Here is a 24,964-nt window from a genome sequence, read left to right as displayed (position 1 = left end):
TTACTGTCTGATGACTTAAAAATTGCAAAGTATCACTTTCAAGCTCTTGCTTCCTTCTGCTGCCACTTTCTCTCACTCCAGTCTTTCCTGCTTCCCCCTAGTCTTCTTGTTGGTAAAGGGCAGGTTCAGTTCTACATTTTGCATGGTACAGAGCACAATCAATAAGGGCTTGCTGAGTTGTCAGGATTGATTCTTATGTACTTTAAAAGCCCCTTTAACCTGTGTCATTGATACTGCAAGATATCTTAGAATGATAGAGATGGTCTTAATGTAAAAGGGAGCTGGATGATAATCCTCTCCAAGCTGTTGTGGTGTAGAGGTGGAGAAATTACTTAAATATCTTCTTAGAGGCAGTTCTGGGTTGGGAAGGTACAGGGTCTTCATCTCCATCTCATTTCAGTGTTTCTGTGCTTGCTGTCTTTGTCCCCAAGTTCCTGTTCTTCAAGTGCTGAGCATTATTTGTGGTCACAGCTGGTTGATGTGAAATTTGCTGTCATCAGCAGCTCAGTTTTGCCACAAAGTGCCAACCTTTCTCACCTTCATTATTCTTTTCTTGTGCTACACACCTGTGTACCTTGGACAAAGGTCACTGGGGAACCATTCCAAGATTTGCTTCCAAACTGCAGAGGATGAAGTGCAGATAAGTCATGAGCCCTCATAAGGGTGCTGCCCCCCCCAATTTAAAGCACTGCAGGATTGGGCTCTCTTCCCTCTCCAAAGAAGTGTTCCCCAGTCTGTGCTACTATTGCCTGCTGATTTTCAGCATGAAATCCCCATTGCATGAATTCAGTGCTATCCTTTTATGTGGACCACAGCAAGCAATTTCATCTCCTTCCTTTGCATGTCCCTTTGTGCTGTACCTCCATAAACCTTATGTAGATAAGGTATATTTCATATGCTGTGCAATGAACCAGTTTAATCTGTCCCAGATAAATAGTGGTCAGAATTGCATATCATGGGAGGGTCTAGGCACAAATTCCTGAAATGACTGCCAGTGCAGGCAAAGATGGTGTTGGGTTTCTTCCCTTTCCTAGAAGGCAGTCATGATAACAGTTGGTTCCCATTGCTTTATTTACTGGCAGCCTAAGCAGAGAGCTCAAATTGAAGTAATTCCTCTTTGCCCCTGTATCCTGTCAGTAGTATGTGAGAAAAAGCAGATACTTGGTAGTGAGCTGCTTGCCGTGCTGTATCTGCAGTGTGGATAAATCATGGGCTTTGCTGTTCAGGGCATCTGGTCTGGAACATTTTGTTAGTAGTAAATTCAGGCACAAACAAAATACTTTGCTGTTTAATTGCCAACAAGGCCTAAAATGACTCACTTTGAGTTGTTTCTTTTTCTTCTTCCTCCACAGCAACCATAATGGAGAGGCAGAAGAGAAAACAAGAAATAGAGAAAGGACTTCAGTTCATTCAGTAAGTGGACAACCTCAGTGTTCCCTGTGGATTTGTAGGTGGTCATCTTTCTGTTGAGGATTGCAGGAACTGAGTTTTTCCTATTCACTGCTTTGGCTTTGCTGCATGGGAAAGAGATACTGTCCTGAGGATTTTGACTGTGATTTTTTTCAGGGTGTTTCTTGTCCTGTTAGAGCTCCCTAAACTTAACATTCTGTAATTTTAATTTCCTTTGGTTTTGCCCTACACTGCAGTTCCAGGATTATCTTCACAGTCAGCATAATGCTAATAGTACTTGGACCTTCTATATCATCTTCAGCATGAAGATCTCAAAGTGCTCTCTTAACAAGGTTATCCCACCTTTGTTAGGAAGGGAGATAGTGTAGGTGGGGAGACAAGTTACGTAACTTGTTAGGCACCCCATATGGTGCCTATAGGAAAAATAGATAACCTGGGTTCTTTTACAGTTGCCAACCTGTAATGTAGATGGCTCAGATCACTCTTCTATGAATATCATGTGGCCTTGTAGAGCTTGAAGTTGCTTATGTAGTAGTTACAAATCCTAGTACTTCCTTGTAAGATACAGTAGTATTTCTCCTTCCCATGTTTGACTTAGTAGAGGCCTCAAACTCAGGTCCAGGTTCCATGGTGAGTAAGGAAGTAGTAAGATTGTAATCAGATCAGTTTGTATTTTTTTAAGGTCTGCTTTGTGTCCTGCAATTATTATGCCTGAAATCTGTGCCTCTACAGTAGGAAACCCCCTAGATTTTCCATGTTACATATTTGTATCCTGTAATATGGCCATTTTTCATCCCAGTCTGAGACTAAATAGGGCTGATAGCCGAGTTTTGGAGGAGTAATTGTGAGATTTATATTGGTAGCACTTATAAAAATGCACAAGATTCTGGGGAAGAAAATCTTGCACTCTGAACCAGGAGCAGTGCCCTTTGTTGGTTTGTTTTGATGCGAAAGAGGGAGTAAAATATGTGAGCAGCATGAATATTTCTTACAAAGCCATGACATTTCCTGTAGTTAGTTTGAAGGAGCGATTAGATGAAGTCTAAAAAATGTTTGTTCTGTAACCAGTGAGATCATTTATGCACTATAGGTGAGAAAAGCTATAGGATATAGCTATAGCTGAAAGGTGCTGAGGATTCCTCTAGAGCCTATTGATTTGTCCTTGAAGACAAACAAGAAATATATGTAGACCAAGCCTGGATCAATTGGTCCAATTTGAAGAACAGAACCTTTCTCTTAAGTCTCAGTGCTGTTGTAGGGTAGGTGTTATCCTCACAAGCACTGCCAGTGTTTGTGGTTCAGTCTTGGCCAAGAAAGTTGGAGTTAAATTAACTCCTGAACCTCCACTGTTTTCTCCCTTCCTTTTGTGGGGTAGGCCTAAAGGCATGCGGCTAAGTTAAGGCAGAGAAAAGTGATTGCATTTATCTCTGTATTTCTCTGGTCTCACAAAGAATTTGAAGAGGTCTTGGAGTGTCACTCTGGTGCCTTTCATTAGAGCCAGATGCACATAAAATACACTTGTATTCTTCATGGCAGTCTCTCATGGGACTTTATTGAAGATGGGGTGGTTAGATGATGGTCAGAAGGCACGTTACAGAGGAGAATGTGTATGCACAGAAAATAAATGGGAATAAGACTCCTCTAGGCTCAAGACCCTCTTAGCTGTGACCATCGCTTGACACCACTGTGAGTGTCACTGAGCATAATGCTCCCTAACTGTGTTCTCTTTGCCTCAGCTGCCTTTGCAGTGATAAAATGTTCGGTAACTTAATGAGATCACCAGCACAGGACTAGAAAAAGGATCTCTTCATCAGACAAAAGCCTTTGTTTGCATGGATGGCTGTTCCATGAGTATTTTCTCTTCTTTTTCTTCAGGTCCACATTACCCCTAAGCCAAGAAGATTATGAGGTAATGGAGAATTTGTTTGTTGAAGCTGGGAGCCCGCGGGTTAGCAGGATTTGTTCTGTTGCACAGCCATTAGTTTACATGCCAAAAGTGAAGAATGTGGGATGGTCTGTCACAATTTGCTTGTGACTTAAAGTTTTACGGTTCTGATGATGACAACTTTCAGGGAAAGGACAAGACACTTAAGTACTCAAGAAGAATAGGAATTTGACTGTTTTGTTCTCCTCTACCAAAAAACCCAACGTTTTACAGGAGAGTAGGGATGCAGGAGTATCTTAGCGGGCAAGCAGTTTGCTAAAAGATACAGAAAGGAATGGGAAATTGAGAAGCCTCTCCTGTCTCTGAATATCCACTTGAGTCTGTTTGTTCTCTCCCTGCTGCCCAGGCCTTTTTGCAGAAGCTGGTGAGAAACTTGTTTGCAGAGGGCAATGATTTGTTCAGAGAGAAGGATTTCAAGCTTTCCCTGGTCCAGTACGTAGAAGGGCTGAACGTGGCGGATTATGCAGCCTCTGATGAGGTGACCATCCCAAAGGAACTCCTCTGCAAGCTCCATGTCAACCGAGCTGCCTGCTACTTTGCCATGGTGAGTGCTTTCCCAAATCATCCCCAAGAGCCAGGGTTGCAGTGCTGTGAAGTTGGAAAAGATGTCATGAGGCATTTCAGTTGGTTTTGTCCATTCCCTGTTCAAACACTGGAGGAGACAACAACACACAGAAAAGCCTGCAGTCTCCTCACAACTGCACTGTGTCTTGCAAGACCAGAGGAGGGATGTGAGGAGAGGGGGCCAGGCCTAAGGTACTGACAATGCAGTTCAGCTCTTCAGTGGTGAGGAGTTAGTATCATCCAGTGTCTTCCAGTGTTGAGCTAGTGTTTTCCTCGAATACTGTTTATTGTTCTGGAGGCTCTTGCCTCCTCCATTGAGACACTGGAAGACAGTAGAAAGGCTCTGGGTCTTGAAGGTACTTGCAGCATACGCATGGAAAGGGATTCTGAAATACCCAGGCTTTGAAAGGCTGGATGCTTCCATTTTACTAAGGCATGTAACAGCTTTCCTTTATGGCACAACCCCAGAGCCAGCCTGTCCTGTTTGTAAGGACACTGAGTCCCCTGAAAATTAGCAAGCAGTCACATAATTAAAGACTTTCAAGTGTAACATGCTCAGGGTAAAGGGAGAGACAAGATAAGTTTGCTCAAGCAGCCTTGTCATTCCTTGACTTTGAAGTGTTTTGAGTTTTGCAAGATTTAACAAAATGTTCTGTTAATGTAGGTGTTTTTGCATGCTTGTCTGTGCATGAGGTAATATATGTACTTCCACCCGCTGCTTGTATTCATGTGTTCTGCTGAGATAGAACATTGGCATTCACAGAGAAGGACAAGTTAGCCTGCTGTGCCTCAGCTGACTGCAGGTGGTCTGTTCCATGTAGGGGTTGTATGAGAAGGCGCTGGAAGACAGCGAGAAGGCTTTGAGTCTCGACAAGGAGAACATCCGAGCGCTATTCCGGAAAGCCCGTTCCTTAAATGAACTTGGAAGACACAAAGAAGCGTATGAGTGCAACAGCCGATGCTTGCTGTCCCTCCCACATGTAAGTTTTTGACATACAACTCATCTTGGTTTCTGTGGCTCACAGCCTTCTCAACATGCTTAGTGTGAGGCAGAGAGTAGTGGAAGAAAATTTTTTTTTGTTTGTTCCCAAGAACATGCTTATGCCCAGAAATTCTGTCTCTCTGACTCAAAGATATTTGTCCTCACATGTTTCTTCAGGACAAGTCACTTCTTACAGATAGTGCCAGCCAGGGACACCAGTTAGTAACAGCTGGTTCATGGTCTGTTTGTGAAGAACAAACCCCTACTCTAACAAAAGGTGAACTTAAGCCATGAGAAGGTTTTAGTTGGCTGCTTTTTTATCTCTAATGGAAGTAACTAGGAGCATGGGATAAATGGGAACTGGAGCTCTGAAAGGAAAACATGTATGATTTTCCTGTGTTGGATACAAATGTCTCACATTTCACTTACTGATTGCTAAAGCAAAGCAATCAAGTTTTTTATTTCTTGAGGAACATGCAAAGATGTCATTGACATCACATAGCACAGTTATTTTTGTGTTCAGGCATGTGTAAATTTTTGCATGCAGAGAGGACTGTCTGCATATACTAGAAGCTAAATATTTTCCTGATAGTTTTTTTGAGCATCCTCTTAGGCCATTTATTGATCTGGAAAGCAAACAGTGATTACATGGATTCAAGTGAACACTTTGCTGATGTTGGTTCTGATCCATCACAATAATGTTATTAGAAGAAAAATGCATCCACCTCAGCAGGAGAAGTTAACTTTCCTTTATTATTAGTGGTATAGAAGCAATCTTTTTGAAAGCCTTGTTAGCAGTTAGTTATTCCTTTTGTATAGCTTGTAAATTTTAGCTTCTTTGACTTGGCAGACCAGGGTGACCAAAACATATTAAAGGTATCATTTTTGGAGAGTCCCAAGGAACTGTTTTTTAAACAAACCCTTTGATTAACAAAAGCATCTAATGTAGGTGTTCTTGTGAAGCTGTATGTGGCTATATTTTACATTGCACCTTAATTTAATTTATATTTTTACTATATAGTTATGTTAGCTATTATAGCTGCCATTATTATCATTACTTTAGCAAATGTGTGCCAGGAAAATTCAGCCTAAAAATTTCCATATTGAGTGATCTGTGTTTCCTGGTCTAAACAATTCAGCCTTGTAAATTAACACAGCCCATTGTCTTGTTACCTGCTTAACAAAAATCATAAGCCTTCTCTGCATCAAAGGCAAGTCATGCTATCCATCATTTCACTCTTGTTTCCATTACCCTCTGGAGCACATGGGTACTTCCATCTTCACATTGCTGTAATTGCTGAGAACTTTGTTGTGGTCAAAACAGAGGCTGTCTTAAAACTTCTGATGATAAAGGATGTGCCACTCATTTGTCTCACTGTCTACTAGAGTTAACTTGTTTCTGGGTGCAGATACTCAGTGCTGCAAGTGTGCAGAAGTTCTCAGTATGGTGAAGTTAATACTTCTCTGTAGTACTCTTGTGTTTGGTATGGCATGAGGTATTTTAGAAGAAGAAATGGGTAAGCTAGATTTTGTTTTCACTGAGTTCAGTTGTCACTTGTGCGCCGAGGTCGGGGCAGGAACAGACGAGAGGCAGGATCATAGCAAAGGCAAAGAAGAACTTTATTCGAAAAGACCACGCGGTTTTTATAGAGTGGTACGATAGATTCTGTTCTATCGGCTAACTAACAGAAACGTCTTTCTCACGCACTGTCCTTGAGAGGAACAGAAAAACAAGGTAGAAAAACAGCACCTGCAAATTGTTTATAGTCAACAGGTTATCACATCTTTCCAACTCCCTAAAATTTCTCACGAGTCGCTGTGAGAAACGCTCGCCATTTCTCTCTCCCTGTCCCATGGCATCCACATTCAGTGAAGATGGTCCCAAGACTAATGTTGAGTGTGTGGGGGAACACAATCAAAAAATGGCACTCCAGATTGAAGGGATATGTTACTGATGTGGTGGGCTGGAAGAACCAGAGGCTTCTCAGCTCTTGAAAGGGAAAGGACTCAACCTGCAGGGAGAAGGAGATTGGAAAGATGAGCATGGCAAGTAGAGAGAAGAGGGCAAGCTTCAAGGTTGGACATGAGGGGGGAAATGTTGGAAGATTAGGGCGGGCTGTCACAACAGACAGATAGATACCTTTTTTCTTCTTTGAAAAAACTGTTGAAGTACTCTGATATTTTTGCAAACAGCGAGAGAGAGGAAAACAGAAGGAAACAGTTGTTGGTGATAAGTGTAGAAGACAGTGGCAGGTTGTTAGTCTGGGCAGGAAGCCCATGTGTGAGTGGGCATGGACACTGGGCAGGGAGGATGGTAAAATGCCACACAATAGGGAAAGCTGAAGATCTGCTTGACTAAGCTGAGGCAGTTTAGCTGGAGCTGGAGACAGTCAAAATGCCTTCTAGCTAGTAGGTTAAAAACTGAGACTTGATTTCAGCTTTAAAAACAAACAAGCAAAACAGGGCTAGTGGGTACTGTCTGCATATCAAAACTGATGATTAATTCTGCAGCTGGCAGAAAGGGAAGACATGCAGGCTCCTTCCCAGGCATGGAGACCTTGTGGAAGCTGTATCAGCAGCCAGCCTTGGCAGCTCCTTCAGCCAACTTGCCTGCAGGACTCCTGAACCCTGTTTTCACAGAGTGGGTGCTTTGTTGGAAGCAGATACTTGATTCTGACTTTCTGCAGCATCGAGTGAGTGTAGGGCAAAACTCCTGGTGCAACTGCAGTGTCTTGGCAGGGCTAAATCACAAGAATGCTGAAGTCTGTCTGGACTCTCCTGGGGCTCTTCTGGAAATTATCTATCTGCTGCTGTCTGAAGTTGAGGCTTGGTGCAGCCCAGTGTGCGTAACTGCATTCCTGTTTATTTCTTTTGTGTGCCACAAAGGCAAAACTGAAAGTGTCCCATCAATTTTTTTTGTCCCCAGGATGAAAGTGTCACACAACTGGGGCAGGAGCTTGCCCAGAAGCTGGGACTGAGGGTTCGAAAAGCATACAAAAGACCTCAGGTATGACTTCTTTTGTCTTAAAGGCTATCCTTTGCTTGTACAAATTTACTTTTGCAGAAGTGGTAGGTGCTGCTGTGCTGTTACAGACATGTGTACACAACCCTGCAAACTCTGGCAGGCTGCTGGCAGCCCTCCTTGTCCTGGCCCTCTGAGCCACTTTGCCTTGATCCATTTCTAACCCCAGTGCTGCTCTGTGTCTACTGCCGGGATGTTTTCTGAGTCCCCAGCTGGTGCTGCAGGAGAAATTTCCAACACTGTAGATGCCTGCTGTGTTTTTTGCAGGAGAGAACATGTGACCTGATCCCAAAGCAGGTTTTGCATCACAATCCTCTCACTGTTATGAGATGAGAAGGATGGGATCCTCTGCTGCTTTGGAGGCATGGCTGGTTTTGTAATGCAGTGGATCATGAAGGGTTCCTGCCCCATTTCTAGGAGTACACTTCTTGTGGTGGGGGAAGGGCTTGGCTTTGGGAGAGCAGTGAGTATACACCTGGTCAGAAGCTAATTGACCCCAGTGGCTGGATCTGTAACTTTGCTCTACAAGGAGCTGCTGTAGGTGTTTAAGTGTGTACCCTGGGATGGAGCTAGAGGGCATTAGGCCACTGCTGGCCATAAAGCTGCTCACCCATAAAGCTGCCTTGGTCACAGATTTTGTTCTCAGGAGCAGAGAACATGAGCTACTAGTGGAGGCTGATGTTTGCGTTTGCATCCTCGGCCCCAAGCACGGCAGTGTTAGACAAATAGCGTGTTCCATCTGCAGAGGGGCACCTCTGTAGCATGAGGTGGCCTGATGGGTGGGCATCTGGTTTGTAGAGAGCTTTTAGGATAAATCTGGCTGTAACATGTTAATCCTCTCCCCAGCAAACCTTGTGTATGATTTGCCTATCCTAAGAAAACTCCTTGATCTCATAGCAGCTTTCCATGCTCCAAAATGTTTCTGTTTCAAAGAAAGGGAAGTTTATGTGGAAATACTTTTTGTGGCTGTTTGCTGTGTTGGCCTTGCCACCTTTTTTTGCCACTGTCGTGTTACTTAGCTGAGATGGGCTTAAACCACTTGTATGTTAGAAATATAAAAATTAAACACTCCAGAATGGTTTTTATTATTTGAAATTCTGTGATTGGTGTTTTGTTAACACTTTGTGATCTTTTGTGTTGAGTTCCAGCTTTCACTCCGGTGTGGTAATGCCTTCCCAAAGTGGTACTTTCTTAACGAAAAGCAAACCCATCTGTTTCTCAAGGAAGTTTTTTGCCTCCTGGTTGTGGGTTGGATGTTCTAAGGTGTTCAGAACAATTAAATGTCCCTTTTCAGTGTTGACAAACGTGCACTCTTGTGTCACACTGGGGTAACCTTTTGGGGTGGCTTTTATTTTTGGGCAGTGCTTGGAAGGAAACCATATTGTAACCCAGCTTTACCTAATTCATGAGCATTGGCAGGCTGAGTTCTGCTCTAAGACCTCTCTCTTCCTTGCAGCAGGAATTGGAAACATTCTCACTACTCAGTAATGGCACTTCAATCAATTCATCAAACCAGGTAGAGTTTGCTTCCTGTGGTTGTTACTATTTATGGATTGTGCTACTAGAATGCTTTAAAGTTTTATTTACATGCAAATTTATAACTGTCTTTTAAGTTTGAATTGTTTTAATTAGTGTTTTCTACTCTTGGGATATTGCCAAGAAATTAATTTCTTTGAAAACATTTCTACTGACATAATTTTTTATGTTGGTAATTAGATCACCAGAGATGGTTATTTTTCTTAGTTATTGTGAATGTTTGCTATCTCTTGCATTTTAAATAAATTTTTTTCAAGTTTTGCATATCTAACAACAGTGCTAAGTAAAAGTCAGAAAGTGCAATTGCTGAAGAAACATATAAAATTAAATCCTGTGGTGTAGTGAGGTAAGGTACATACACAGTGTGTGTATTGTTTGTATTGTCCTGGGAGACCCAGCTGGGCAGGGCCGTGTACAAATACTAAGGTAAAATAAAAGAAATTGCTGGTTTCCTTGGTCTACCACTGGGCAAAAAAAGTCCCAACAAACAAGTACTTGCTGATTTCCTTGGTCTACCGCTGGGCAAAAAAAGTCCCAACAAACAAGTACTTGCTGATTTTGTTTGGTATTTCACAATGCTTCTTAAATCAAATAAACAATAAAACTATAAACGTCATAATTTTGTACGACAAACTACTAAGGAACTGCTTTACCTCTCACTGTTCACATTTTGGCTTCACATTTTTCTAGGAAGGCCAGTCAGCTTTCTGTAAGAGTTGCGCCTAGTTTTTAATTTCAAAATCTTTTCCTTTTATAACAATTGAAAATAGTGCAAACCCACTGTAGTAGATGAAATATTACAGGACAAATGCTTTACTTGTGCCTTTTTAAACTTAATCTGAAGGCACATGTACTTACCTCTATTTATGTTTCTATAAAATATGGACTCAATTTATTCCTTGCCTTGAGCTCCAAGTCAGCAGTTGTCTTGGCAGAAATATTTTCCTGTTTTGAATTTGCTGTCGAAGTTTGTGGTTGTTAGATTGCAAAATATGTGAACTAAGAAAGGGAACGTTGTGTGAGATCAGGCTAATCAGATCTCCCATGCAGTGGGCTGACCAATTGATGTGTCCTGGGACTTGGGACACAGTGTTCTCATCCCCACATGAAATACCCTGTTCTATGTATGGAGTTGCTCACATGGTTGGATATTGTGCAGACATGGTTTTCCTTTGTAGCAAAAGGATTTGTCGGCTGCTGAATAGGTTCCTTGGATCAATGGCCTCCTAAAGTTCATTGGTTTTACTGTTCCAGCACAGAAAGAGGCCATAAAGGAAAAGAAAGGGTCATATACGTTTAGGAGTAGTGAAGAGTCCCATAGGTAAAGTGTGAATGTCTATTTAAAGATTAACTTCTCACAATACTTTTCATCTCCCTTTTCCTGCATCCTCTTTGCAGACTGCTTCCAATGGATTGGGCTCAATAGATGACATCGAAACAGGTAAAGATATTGCTCTCCTCAGACTTTTGTGGCTTCAGTATGGTATGTGACCAGGCTGGCAGGCTTGAGAGCTTCATCACCTGCATTTGTGTCTCTTGTGCACACTCCTCACTTTGGTAACTGGGAGAAGGAAAAAGTGGTTCAAAACAGGAGTGTTTTTCTTAGCAAAACCTGTTTTTTGTCCAGGCCCAGTGAGAGACGTGTCTGGGAGTTAAAAGGGTCTGCTGAGGTACACAGCTCTCTCCAGTTGTGCTTTCTTGAAGCTGCTTTTGGCAAAGCTTCTGAAATTCTGCTCCAAGGCAAAACAGTCCAGATAAAGTGAAGTTAAGGTTGTTTTGCTCTGAGTGCATATGGTCCTCCAAGACATTGAGGTGGAGGAATTGAAAACAAAGGAGGTTGGAGGGACCCAGGGAGAGCCGAGTTCAAGGTTAGGCACCCAGGAGGAGAAGGAAGATTAATAGGATTGCTTTTCTCATGCTGGGAAACAAGTGACCTTAACTCTGCCCCTGTAGAAAGGCTTGCTACCTTGTGTGCTGGAGCACTGAACTTCTGCCTCTGAGCACATCAGTCTTTGTTCCTTTGTAAAGTAGCTCTGTGTGCGTGAAGGTAAGTGTGAGGACAAGTAGCAATTGCTCTTTTTATAGAAAGAAACTAATTTCATTGTTAGGGTGCTTTGGAAAGCATGTTAGTTCTCTGTTGAATACCAGTTTAATACCTGCTTGCTACATGAGATCATGAGACCCAGTTCTGTGAATTAAGGAGAGTTTTTCACATTTTCTTGCTGTGCTAAAATTAACTGGACTCTTACTACAGACTAACGAATGACCGCATCCAGTAAGCTCTTTATCTAATCTGGATTTGGTGTAAGAGCAGCATGCCACCTTTACTGCAGATCAGGCAGACAGAGCCTTTACTGCTAGGAAATCTTTGCTAAAGCACTGGAATTATGTTATCCAATTGCCCTGAGAGTGGTGTGCTACCAGGATGACTGTGGGTGCTGGGTTTCAGATTAGAAGAGTTTTTTTAGTGATGGTTTTTGTGGTTGTTGTTTTGTTTTAAAATGCAGACTCTTGAAACCCTTTCCTCCATGTTTTGCTTGAAGTTATCTGATTAACTCAGCCCAGTCCTGCAGAGAGATCATGGCTCAGATCTGGCTCAGTATGGCCACTGGCCAGCTAATGCACCAGGGAACCACTACTGTTTTGGAGACCAGAGATAGAAACGGTGCTTTTAAAAGCTCTGTACTTGCCTCTTGGGGACAGGCAGGTGTATGGCCAGAGAAGCTACCAGCTGAGGGGCTTGGTATGAGAGACTTGGTTCATGGGTGTGTATGGACAAGCCCCTATTTGACCTTATAATAATATGTGGGGCTGAGTGTGATGGCAGGGGCAGAAATCAGCAGGTGTGGCTGTGCCTGTTAGCTACTCTTCAAAGAAAGCTGTTTTATTCTTTTAAGATGGAGCAAACATTAGGGGAATGCAGGGGATGCCTGAGCGTTCTGTAAGGACAGTACCTGAGGTGTGGGTATCACAGCTGGTGAGTGAGGTCTGCAGATCTGGTGTCCTGAGGAAAGTAGGAATGGGAAAGGAGAGATAGGGAAAAAGATTGGAAAGAGTAGAGTGAGAGGAAGTGGCCGAAGGAATGACAGCGTTTGGGTGGTCAGGGAGAGGGGAGTGGACATCTCCCTCTTCCACTCGCAAGTAGTGGAACCTGTTGGTCCCTGCTCTTTTCCTTGCCCTCCACATGCACTGAGCTGTGGGGGTCTCATGTTATTGTCTGCCTTTTGGTCATGCATTCAGTGTTTTCATGTTTGGGGCCTCTTAGGGTGTGTGCGGGCCTCTTTTCTTTGCTTCCCAGTCTGAGTGGAAAATGCAGGGCCTCATTCATTCCTCAGATAAGGTCTGAACTGCTGGATCCTTTGGGGCCCTGTCATTGTGCATCCTTTTGCTCCTCGCTGCACGTGTCCCCATCCCTTCTGGCATGTTCTGAACTTCTGGTTGGCCTCTCTAGGGATCTTGACAGTACTCTAGATTTAAACATCTGAAAAATGGGAAAGCACAAGCCATCCCTTTGTACTGCAGGGAATCTGGCCAAGCTTCCAGTCATGAGAAAAGCTGGATAGCTGGCTCCCTGGTGGCTGGGGGTTCTGCACCAAAGGATGGGATGGGATGGGATGGGATGGGATGGGATGGGATGGGATGGGATGGGATGGGATGGGATGGGTTGGGTTGGGTTGGGTTGGGTTGGGTTGGGTTGGGATGGGATGGGATGGGATGGGATGGGATGGGATGGGATGGGATGGGATGGGATGGGATGGGATGGGATGGGATGGGATGGGATGGGATGGGATGGGATGGGATGGGATGGGAAGAGATGAGATGAGATGAGATGAGATGAGAAAGTCATTGCAAAGGGGGCATGGGGCCGAGCCTGACTGGTGGGGAAGCTGCAAAACTAAGGACATGCCCAGCCTGTGGGAAATGCATTCAGCTGCGCACCAAAATCCTGTGTTGGAGTCCTGCTGCACACCAAAATCCTGTGTTGTACCATAAGGTACAACATGCATTTGCCTTCAATGGCATGCTTGAGGATGTGGAGAGGGACCTGTGTCTGTTCCTTGCCACTTCCCCTGCTTCCCTATCTTTTGTCATGGCTCAGCCCACAGTGACCTTTGCTGCAGTCCATCCATATGGGCCATTCACAACAAATACTGGAGGAAAGGTTGCAGGGGTTGGTGCTGTGCTCCAGGAGGGGTTAGAGATAAGGGGGCATGCCTGTGTTTGTCATTTCTGCTGTTGTTTTGTTCAGGACTTGGGGGTTTGCTGGAATTGCTAAAGAAGAAGCTCTCAGTTTGCAGGCAGTAACAGGGCTCACTTCCCCCATCCCTGATGCAGAGGGATGGCCAAGTTCTCATGGGGGCTGAGTGAACAGACCTGGTACGGATAGGATGCAGCATTTCTTGCTGGATCAAGTTTTGTGTCTCTGAAGCTTGTCTAGTTTCTTTCCCAATTTTATCAGCCTTTCTAATAAAAGCTATTGTCTCTCCTTCCAAACTTTGCCTTGCTTTTATAGCCTTACTCTGTTGCAGTTTCAGTGCAGCCAATGGGATGTCACTGAAGAAAGTAGCACCTTCGTCTTATTTCTTTTCTTTTATTCCAGGACATCTACACAGGGGCAGAATTAAGGTAGTTTGGGTGCTTGGTTTGAGAACTGCAATTGTAATGTTGCATTTTCCAAATTTCTAACATTTGAACTTTTTTTTAACCTTTAATTCTTTTGAGAATAAAATGCTCTTATGTGAGGGACATGTGCTTGCAACCTTAACTTCACTTAACAGAGGTTTATATTGCATGATGGGAACATCTTACTACTTCAGTAGTGTACTGGAGAGGGGAAGAAGCCTTAGGGAAAACCACTGCCTCTTTCCTGCCTCAGCCTTGCCTCACACGAGTTTCCAAGGGCATGTTTGCTGATCAGATATTGAGGGGGAAAATGAGTAGCAACCTCCCACTTTTGGACATCAGGAAGGACTCAAGAGCAGGGAATTTACTTGGGTAAAAACAACTGAGTGAGTCTGATGGGAATTTTTGGACACATTGTTAGCACAACCTGATCTCACCACTCAATCTCTGACTCTCCTCTCAACGGGGCCTTGTGGTTTTTGTCTTCTTCCATTTAGGATGCCTGGGTTTTTAGAGAGGGTGGGCAAGTAAGCAAGCTTTCAGCTAGAATATCACAGCTCCAAGGAGGGATGGCGGTGACCTCTGCCAAATGCATTAGTGAGGAACATTGAAGAAAACGTCAGGTGGTGGGTTATAGAGAAATTGTATTACATGCCCCTGGCCTTTAGTCCTGGCCATATTTGATAACTGCTCAGCCACAGGTTTTGTATTGTTCCTGGTTGCTGTAGGTGCTTGCCAGATCCTGACAGACAGACTGGGCACTGGCCCTTAGAATGTGTTTCAGCTATTGGTGAGCCATTGGAGAGTGGGAACAAAAATGAAAGGGCAAGTACTCTTCAGAGTAGAGCCTCTCCTCTCAGAAAACTGGCATACTTGGTTTTTGTGATTTGATGGAGCTGTACAGTATTGTTTTTGCCATGTTGGGCTCTATTTGTCTCCTGCAAGAGGCTCTCCTGGTGACTGGCTCTGTTTCTCTCTCATCACAGACTCCTCTATGGACCTGCAGTGCCTCCCAGCTCCTGTTGCCACCTCCATCCCTGTGAATGAGGGGCTGGCCCCTTTGCCTTCTGACTCAGATGCAAAGGGCTTGCCCACCTCGCTTCCTGCTGCCAGCTTGCTCCCATCTCCAGACTGTGTACCCTTGCCAGTGCCTGAGAACACAGAGGACTTCACAGATGGGGACATCATTGGGGAAGAACTAGACTCCCTCCTGGATTCCCTTGCTGAAGGGTCACCATACCCTCTAGTAAGAAGGGGTGCTGCATGGATCTGCTGCTTCTTTGTTCTAAATAGGTCCTTGGAAGTCCTTGGAGCATGAGATGTGCATGCTGCCTCTCATTCTCTTTCCGTAATTCTTTTCTCCTCTCTCTTTCTCTGGAAAAACTCATTCATTCTTTCCTTTATTTCTGCTACTGTGAGTATGCAGAGTCCTCCTCCAAGCATGCTTTGCTGTGTGCAGTTTCAGGGAGCTGCCTCTCAAAATGTACCCAAGGTAGCCCTCCCCTGACATCTCCTTCCATCTTCCCTCTCATGTTCATGAAGTTGAAGGAAGTCTGAGAGTGGTAAAAGGAGTGTGGTGAAGCAGGAATGATGGATGTATTTTATACAGTGAGCATGCTTTAATGTCCTTGTATTTTGTGCAGGTTGCACTCAGCCTAAGCTCGTTGAACAGGTCTGGGAGCTGCATGAACAATCTGTATTCATACTTATGTTGGATTTTAGTTGCCAGTGTTGCTTATGTAAGCCACCTTGGGTCTGGAGGCAGTATGGTGATTTTCATGTTGGAAAAGCCCTGATGAGGGGTGCCACGGGTTGTGATCATTACCCTGACCTTTGCACTGGGTGTACTTGGCTGCCTTGTTTCTCAGCCTGAGCTGGTTTAAGTGCCCAGTGCAGGGCACTGCCTTGCAGACTGATGAACTCAGGTATCCCAACACTTCCTCAGGGATCCTGGTCCAGACTGTTTGCAATAAAGAAAAATTGGGAGGTTTGTGGGAAGTGTGCAGGTGGATAGAGCTGCCAGGTATCCTTTTGCTCCAGCTAGTACAGCTCCCCTCACTGGGAGCCTGTTGCTCTCTGTTGTCATGGTTTGACCCCAGTCAGCCACTAAGTACCAGCCAGCTGCTCACTCACTTTCTTCCTGCCCCTTCCCCAGTGAGGAGGATAATTGAAAAAAACCCAGACTTGTGGCGTAAGATAAGAACAGCTTAATAATTGAAATAAAATAAAATACAACATTAACAACAACAATAATACCAGAAAAGGAGAGAAAGGGAGGAATAAAACCCAAGAGAAACAAGTGATGCACAGTACAATTGCTCACCACTTGCTGACCAAGGCCCAGCCTTCCTTAAGCAGCACTCAGTGACCCTGACCAACTTCCCTCAGTTTAAATGCTGGGCATGATGTTCTGTGGTATGAAATATCCCCTTGGCTTGTTCAGATCAGCTGTCCTGGCCGTGCTCTCCCCCATCTTCTTGTGCACCTGCTTGCTGGCAGAGCATGGGAAATGGAAAGTCCTTGACTTAGAGTAAGCATGACTTAGCAATAGCCAAAACATCAGTGTGTTATCAACATTATTCTCATGCTAAATCCAAACCACGGTGCTGCACCAGCTACTAAGAAGAAAATAACTCTGTGCTGGCCAAAACCAGGACATCTCTTTTCAGTCTTCTCTCCTCAATACTAATTTGCTATTTATCCTCCTTCCTGCTCTCCTGAAGTCTCTGGTCCAGGGCACCATTCCTACCAACCTGCCAACAGAGATGCCCCAGTTGATTCCTGTGTTTCCGGGGGGAACTCCGCTGCTGCCTCCAGTTGTGACAGCCAGCATCCCTGTCTCTACCCCTCTGCCACCTGCCTCCTTTGGCCTGGTGATGGATCCCACCAAGCAGCTCTCCTCCTCCTCTGTCCTGGATGCCTTCGAGGCCCCACCAGGAGGAAGTGGCAGCTCCACTTTAGATTCTCTGGATTCCCTGGATCTGCTTCCATACACAGATACAAGGCTTGATGCCCTGGACTCCTTTGGGACAAGCAGGGGGTCGCTGGATACCTTGGATTCCTTTGCCATTGGTAGGTGCAGGGTGATGTGGTTTTGTGTTGCCTTAGCTGTGAATGCATGCCAGAATTATTTCCTTCAGTGCTGAGGACATATGTCTTGTAGCTTTCTCTGCTGGTGTGGCAGAACAGGAATATAAATGTAGAAGAGAGCAGTGAATTGTCTTGGACAGAGTAACTGATAATGTTTAGCTGAAAAGTAATGAGAAAAAGCTGTAGGTGTGTAATTCCAGATAACCAGTACCTGCATGGGGTGAAATCTAAAGAGGAGAAAGGAACATCAAGGTGTATAATGATGAATGATGATATTTAAACTCGCCTTGGTGTGCAGAACACCTCCCTTGGCACAATTTGCAGGACTATAGCATGATTCCTCCACCTTTCTCCTCAATGACTCTTTGACATTTTGCCCAAAGTGAGCAGAATGGTGATGACTGTTTTAGGCAATACAGTACCTTGTTGTGCTGGGCAGAATGGTAGAGGCCAAGATAGGTCTTTCCCATCTCTGGATTCAGGGCAATGAGTATCCTCTCGAATGGGGCTCTGAACTCTCATGTCATAAGGAGAAAAGCTGTGGAGGATGGTGGGCAAAGACTAAGTTGCCTCCTGTTCAGGAGGGAAGTGGGCTTCTTCTTGATTAATTTGTTCCCAGTATTGCAGTGTATTGGCAGCAAAAGTATTTTCAGAACAGCAGAGGTTTGCCAGTCAGCACTTGAACACTCACATTCACCTCAGCTTTGGGTTGCCACCTTAGTAATGCCGGTTCTCAGCAGCAAAGAGTTGGGTTCAGTAGGATTTCCAGGACAAGAAAGAATTTCCTGGAGTTTCTCTGAGTCTAGACAGCTGCTTTGGGAAGAAAGTGGAACTTTCTTTGTGAGTAGAACTGCCTCTGAGAGTGAAATGATTGTTTTTGTTTTGTGGGGCTCTTTTCCCCTTCTTTTGCCCAGAAGAAACTAGCTCTCAGGAACTGCGACACCCACCCAACAGCCAAAAACCAGCCCCAGTGGTGAGTGAGCTACTGCCCCGTGCTGATGTCCCAAGGTGCTCTGGAACCAAGGTAGTAGTGATGGTGATAGTGGTCACTTGGGTGATGTAGGTAATTTGGGCCCCTGCTCTTACCCTGCCCTCGTGAGTGTTGCCTCCCATGCTGTGGCAAGGCAGGTAAAGGTTCCCACTGAGTCAGTAGAAAGACATTTGTTCCATCTTTGTTTTTATCCATAACCCATATTGCCAAGGTAAACATGGTGTGACCAACGCTGTAGGGTCAGCAGGGGATCATGGAAGCCGGGGTTCCACTGTATCTGGCAGTCCCATAATGCTCAAGGGTGGGGCAGAGTAAGCCAACTTTGACTTCAGGCCACTGAAGTTCTTTGTTGCTCTCTGCCCCTGTCAGAAGACTTGTTCAGATGTTCTGCCTCTGTCCTATGTCTCCAGTCTTGTAGAAAAAGGGGAGGATTAGTAAGCTTGAACAAAAGTTATTCTTGAGTTCCTGTCACCTGCTAGCCCTGTTAATATCAATGTGAATATCCCTGAATATTTACTGATAAGCAGTTTGGGTTTTTTCTTAGCTTGGGATAAGGTTGATTTAAAAGTCTTTCATTGCAGAGTAGATTGTGATGGAGGGAATAGAAAGGAATGAGGAGGGCATTTTGTTCTGTGGCTCATGGTAGAAAACAGAGGTCTCTTACCAGTAGGAAAGAGGCCTGTCTTTGAAGTGAACACACCACAGTGTTCATTCTCTTTGAAAAAGTTGCAGTCATCTCTTCTGGAAGTGTCATTTCAGATGTGAACATTTTGATGAGAGACAAAATGAGAAAGGTTTTGAGAGACTGGAGTGGGGCAGGGGTTGGAGAGGTGTCTTGCCCATGTGGTTGCAGAGCTGAACAGAGAGGTGTGTGTGTTTTCACTCAGGTCAGCCTTGGTGGAGTGAGTCACCCAGCTGTGCCCAAGGCCACTGAGCACCTGCTGTCCCAGCCAGAACCAGTAGTGCCCAACACGGCTCTCCTGGTGAAGAACCCCCTGGCATCTACTCACGTTTTCAAACAAGCCTGTCATATCTGCTACCCCAAAACAGGTGATGCATTTGCTCTGCCATCAGAGCACTGGCACAGACTAGGAATTGGCTTTCCCCAGGCTGATGGGGTTATTCTCTCTGGCAGGGCCCAAGGCTGGCGATTACACTTATCGGGAAGGCTTGGAGCACAAGTGCAAGCGGGACATCCTGCTGGGCAGGCTGAAGAGCTCTGAAGACAAGACCTGGAAGAGGATCCGTCCTCGCCCAACCAAAACCAACTTTGTAGGATCCTATTATCTGTGCAAAGGTGATCTGTGGCGGTTGATTGCTGGGAAGGGGCTGTACCAGGGGAGACTGGGAGGGAAATTCAGTTTGATGTTGCCTGCTGGCAACAGGGTGTCCTGTTCCATCAGTAGCCTATGGGCTGGATGGCTCAGTACAGTGAAGGGCAATGAGCTGCCATGTCGTGGAGAGCAGGCAGCTTCTAAAGTGATGGAGCAGAAGAGTTCCAAAGGCTCAGTGAGCTGCTGCCCACAGTTGAGCGCTCAGAGCTGCTCTGCTGACATGGGCTTTATTGAGAATCTGCCTCCTGTACGTGTGCCCACATTAGTCCTGCTCAGCCCAGCTACCCCATGACAGGGCTGTGGTTCTGCCTAGGGAAAAGTGTTCTCTGCCTGCTCCTTTGCTTCAGCCCATCCCACAATACATGCCGGCAGTGTGACCAGACTGGTATCCAGAGGCAGTGTCATTACAAAGTACCTCATGAAGTGGGAAGATTGCAAGAGCCAAGCTAAAATGGCTCCTTACTGCTGGGCTTATGGGAGAACTTAATCTGTATTGGCTTTACAAGGGGTTAGATAAGTCATGATCTGTCCCTGGCCAGGCACTGAAATAAAGCTAGGCCTGCTGTTTTAAGATGACTTCCCCTATAGCAGCATTACTTGAGATTATCACCATTCAGTAGTTTGCATTAACTCCTGAATGTCTTGCTATAGGTGAACTTGGGAGGAGGTGTCTTTTCCTTTTTCTTTTAGCTCTCTGTTTTCTTGTTTTCAGTTCCATGTGAGGTGTGGGCAGTTGGAGAAGATGAGAGAGAGTTTAGTTTCTGACTTGGCCGCCCTGCCCGTGTGGTGGTGTGTGCTGTTTGTTGCTTTGTAGATATGCTTAACAAGCAGGACTGTAAGTACGGGGATAACTGCACCTTCGCGTACCACCAGGAAGAGATCGACGTGTGGACGGAGGAGAGGAAGGGGACCCTCAACCGTGACCTCCTCTTTGACCCGCTAGGTGGGATCAAGCAGAGCAGCCTCACAATTGCCAAGCTCCTCAAGGAACATCAGGGCATCTTCACCTTCCTCTGTGAGGTACAGAACTGGTGGGAGGGGGCAGGCATCCATCATCTCTTCAGTTTGTATCTGGACCGCTGATATGTTGATAGTTGCCACCACAAAAATACAGTGGGATGACTCGCACAACTGGAATGCTTGCAATGGAAACTCTTCAGGAGGGACAGGTGAGGAAGGAGAGGCAGTGGGGGAGCCCTGTGTGTTAGGGAGTGTTCTCACTGTCTAGAGTTTAACAATGATGATGATAGGGTTGAGTGGTTATGGGTAGGAACTGGGGGAAGGCCAGTAAGGTGGAAGTCTGTTGCAGGCCACCCAACCAGGGTGAAGAGCAGACAAAATATTCTATAGGCAGGTGGGATAAGTCTCATAATCGTTGGCCCTTTTTCTTGTGGGGAACTTCAACTTACCAGGTGTCTGCTGTAAGCACAGCAGAGAAGAAACAGTCCAGGAGGTTCCTGGAGTGTGTGGAAGAGAACTCTTGACACAGCTGGTGAGGGTGACAACTAGGGAAGGCATCCATTGGGTCTGGTGTTTGTGAACAGAGAAGGACTGGTGGGTGATACATTGGAAGCCATCTTGGGTACAGCAATCATGCAATGGTAGAGTTTTCAGTTCTTGGAGAAATAAGGAGAGGGTTCAGCAGACTGCCACCTGCCACTTCACCTTCTGAAGGGCAGACTTTGGCCTCTTTAGGAGCCTGGTTGGCAGAGTACCTTGGGAGGCAGTTCTGAAGGGAAAAAGAGTCCGGGAATGTTGGACCTTCTTCAAGAAGGAACTCTTAAAGGTGCAGGAGCAAGCCATCTGTAACTCTGTGTGTCCCAGCCAGTGCCCTGCTCCCAGGACAGTGAGCATCATACGCAGGAGTGTGCAGGAGAAAGGAGTAGTTTCCCTCCTTAGCCCTGCAGCTGAACCAGGTGCTCACAGCCTCATGGGATCGCCTGTCTCTTCCCCCATTTTGACATATTGCTCTGAATTGTAATTTAGCCCCAGTTACTTTAGAAATCGGAATTCCATAATGCAACAAATTCCCACTTGAGGTCTGTGCAGAGCTACTGAGTTGGTCAGTTGAGAATTGCCTCATATCATCTTAGTGCTCTGCAGCACAGAGTTTCCCATGTTGGCAGTGCATGTAAAGGGACATGTTCTTTGCTGTGAAGTGGCTGTTCTTTTTTCTCCCTTGTTCTTGTTCTGTTGGCTAACTGGAGAAGAATATGTGGCTCTGACCAAAATTTTTCCAACCACAATGGAAAATACTGTGGAGAATAAGCCAAAAAATGTTGTCTGGAAGCTTTTCCAGAGATTGACTTGCTTTATTTAAAGCCCTACCACAAAGTTTTCACCACACTTCTTTCCAACTTTGAACATTAGAATAGGCTGGCTCTGGTTCTTCTTTCTCCTCTTAAGTGAAGTTGCTCTGGTTCACTGCTCTCTAAGATTTTCCCAGTGTGCTACTTCTTCTCTTCTCAGATTTGCTTTGACAGCAAACCTCGGATTATCAGCAAAGGGACCAAGGACACACCATCTGTCTGCTCCAACCTTTCTGCAAAACACATTTTCCATGACAACAAGTGAGTGAACAATTTTTTCTCCTGATGGGAACCATGTCTCACAAGTCCAGCCAGTTTAACTCCAGGGCTCTGGTCTCTTTCTTCTTTCCTCCCTATGGGTTCCAATCATAGGACAGCTCAAGTCATGATAAATAGCCCTGTGGGTTTCACCCTGCATGTTTGCTTCTGGTGCTGAGGGATTTCAGGCATCAACAAAGCCCTTAGGAGTCACTCTGTTAAGTTTTCCATTGACCTTATTTGGCCTTTACAGAAAGGTCAAAACAAAAATCCTCTAGATCAGGATCCTGCCTCTGACTGTCTGGTAATAAATGTTTAGGAAAACAAGTATAACAAACATGTCAGGTACACAGTCATACAATTCCTTCTGGTTCCTGGCAATCTCAGACGTGGGGAGGTGCTGAACCAGAGGAGTTGGTATCTTTGCTGCATATTTTGAAACTTGTCTAGTCTCTGAACTTAGGCAGAGCATCACCCATGTGCTCAGGGTAAAAATAACTACCCAGGCTTGATAGGGTGGGAGGGCAGGGATTTGCTTTTCCCAGAGGGAATCTGTCTCTCCCAGTGTCGATTTTCTTGTGTCCTTTGCCTGCCCAGTCTAATGTCTGGATGTCATATGTGAGGAGGAAGGGGGGAGGGTTTGATCCTCTGGTGCTTTGTATTTTACTGCAGGTGTCTGGTCCACATTGTGCGTTCCACCTCCCTGAAATATTCCAAGATCCGTCAGTTCCAGGAGCACTTCCAGTTTGACGTGTGCCGCCATGAGGTGCGTTACGGCTGCCTGCGTGAGGACAGCTGCCACTTTGCTCACAGTTTCATTGAGCTCAAGGTCTGGCTGCTGCAGCAATATTCAGGTGAGTGTGACTTGGCTGGTGTTGTGTACACCTGAGTTTCTTCCAGTGTGTACCCAGGGCCAGTTGAGAGGGAAAGAAGGCGATTTGGGACTACTGAGAAGGTGTCACTCGCTCCTGCATGTTACTTACTCTGCCTCCTCAGGGACACAAAAGAGAGGACCAAGGTGTTCTGTGAGGTGATTTGGCCCTTGTTCATTTATAGGAACAGGGCTATTATAATTTGCAGACCAGAAAGCCTTTCCCTTGGGACCAGCTGAATAAATTAAAATGATAATTAGGAAGATAGAGCTGAATCCCAAGAGCTGTTTGGTGCTTAGATCTTGTGCAAATAGAAGCTGGACCCGAGTGAACAGTGAGAATGGCAGCACAGGTGATGAAGCAGTTGGTTATATAAAGAAGGCTGTGAATCTCCAGTTTCTCAAAACAAATTCACCAGCAGCAGGAAATTGCAAGATACTTGGTGTTTCCCAAAGATCCTTTGATAATATGCCTCGGGAGAGGGTTTTATGGTGATTATACTCAGGGAAATCATATAATGACACTGCCACATCTGGCACTTTGTCTCTGTCTGATATATTGGAGGTTTTCTCTGGCTGCTGTCCTGTTGCTTGTGTAGGTATTAGTCCACACACAGAGCTACCTACATGTTTTTTCACCACAGGGTCTCATTTAGTGCAACACCCAGCCTGGTAATGAGAATACTTCAGAGAGGAAACACATTATGCATGTTTCTCACCATTCTTTGATGTCATAATTGATGTTCAGTGCAGTCCTTGGCCTTGGCTTCATCTCATGAGGGAGAGTGATGAACAAGGAGCTCACTGTGGCAAATGCCATCTTTAATCTTTCCGTTTGCCCTCATTTACTTGTGGCCTCAGGAAATTAAAAAATACAGCTCTGGAATTTCTAAGATAGCACACTGCCTGTGAGTCATGGGCCACCATTGCTGCCCTACATGCTTCTGATACTGCTCATTGTACTCTGGGCACTCTAATATTCAAGTACCTTTCTTTTATTCCCATCCCTTGGTTGGTTTATTTTAGTTGTTTTGGTCAGGTTTTATTACTTGAAAAGTTTCTTTGCTCCCTTCTTCCTTCCCTCTGTGTTCCTTCCTCTTCATCCTGCAGAAGAAATAAACTGTTTTGGTTTTTTTTCTCCTTTCCTTCTTTATTTGAAGAAATTATTTCAAAGGAAAGTTGAGGAGATGAAACAAGCCATGAGTTAAGCTGCAGAGTTGATCATTAAGCCTTGTGCTTAATGATCCACTTTTTCCAACAACAGGAGAGACATTATCTTGTGGGTTTTTTTTTTTCCTGCAGGGCTGTATATATGAGCCTGCTTTCCTTGTTAGTTTGCCTCTCTCAAGTGTAGCCTTCATTATGGAAACTGAAATTAAAGGTAGTTGTTACCATTCTCTGGGAATGTTTTAGCTTTGGAGCAGGAAGTTTCATTTGGGCACTATTTGCTCAGCAAGAATAGGAAGAGGGCAGCTTACATTTGAAACACTTCACAGCCATTTGAGCATTTACAGAGCTTTTGGCTTTGTTCATGGGGATGAAGGATTGTACTAGTGGAGTAAAGGTTCCCAAGATGTGAAAATTGGACAGGCAAGACTGTTTGCTTGTTCACTGTGGCTTTTCATAGGCATGTCTTGCTATCTTCTTCAGTGATAATAACAGACTCTTTGTCTTCACTAATGATATTGCAAAAGATGCCGAAATATTATAAGTAATCAACACATGGGCCTTTGGGTTCCAGCTCATTTCTTTGTGACAGTTCCTGCTTTGAAAAGCTGGTAGATTGGAAACCATCCTTTCACATTTGTGAGGGTTTTTCTTTCTCAACCACCACATTTCTAGACTGTATTGTTGAGATAGTTCAGAATTCTAGAACTGAAAGAAGGCAGTCACAAGAACTGTGTTTGAAATTCATTTTTTCTGACAAGACCTGTATATGTTTCTCCCTTTGGTTCTGCACCCCAAGGATCACAGGTGTGCAGAATGGAGAAGGTGGGAGTTGCTTCATCCCTTTTCCTGCCAGGTCCAG

At 44.9% G+C, this 24,964-nt stretch overlaps 1 protein-coding gene across 9 annotated transcripts in view; it reads left to right on the top strand.

The window, feature by feature from the left end:
• Nucleotides 1-24,964, top strand: part of ZC3H7B (zinc finger CCCH-type containing 7B) — a 47,710-nt gene that overhangs the window by 5,299 nt on the left and 17,447 nt on the right. For 2 of the 9 annotated variants that reach the window (XM_050982210.1, XM_018909974.3), the window contains 15 exons: nucleotides 1,353-1,413; nucleotides 3,286-3,319; nucleotides 3,702-3,899; nucleotides 4,741-4,899; nucleotides 7,828-7,908; nucleotides 9,380-9,439; nucleotides 10,858-10,900; nucleotides 15,069-15,328; nucleotides 16,806-17,154; nucleotides 18,087-18,199; nucleotides 19,051-19,213; nucleotides 19,299-19,460; nucleotides 20,312-20,517; nucleotides 21,967-22,067; nucleotides 22,737-22,918. In XM_050982210.1, coding sequence (XP_050838167.1) covers nucleotides 1,353-1,413; nucleotides 3,286-3,319; nucleotides 3,702-3,899; nucleotides 4,741-4,899; nucleotides 7,828-7,908; nucleotides 9,380-9,439; nucleotides 10,858-10,900; nucleotides 15,069-15,328; nucleotides 16,806-17,154; nucleotides 18,087-18,199; nucleotides 19,051-19,213; nucleotides 19,299-19,460; nucleotides 20,312-20,517; nucleotides 21,967-22,067; nucleotides 22,737-22,918 — 2,172 coding nt within the window. The remainder of the gene's footprint in view (nucleotides 1-1,352; nucleotides 1,414-3,285; nucleotides 3,320-3,701; nucleotides 3,900-4,740; nucleotides 4,900-7,827; nucleotides 7,909-9,379; nucleotides 9,440-10,857; nucleotides 10,901-15,068; nucleotides 15,329-16,805; nucleotides 17,155-18,086; nucleotides 18,200-19,050; nucleotides 19,214-19,298; nucleotides 19,461-20,311; nucleotides 20,518-21,966; nucleotides 22,068-22,736; nucleotides 22,919-24,964) is intronic. The other 7 variants (XM_018909971.3, XM_018909976.3, XM_050982215.1 and 4 more) reach the window with 7 other exon arrangements.

This window comes from Serinus canaria, chromosome 1A, assembly GCF_022539315.1.
Source record: "Serinus canaria isolate serCan28SL12 chromosome 1A, serCan2020, whole genome shotgun sequence".
In the NCBI taxonomy this organism is placed as follows: domain Eukaryota; kingdom Metazoa; phylum Chordata; class Aves; order Passeriformes; family Fringillidae; genus Serinus; species Serinus canaria.
The sequence above is the reverse complement of the archived record's forward strand: the minus strand, read 5'-3'. Positions and strand labels throughout refer to the sequence as shown.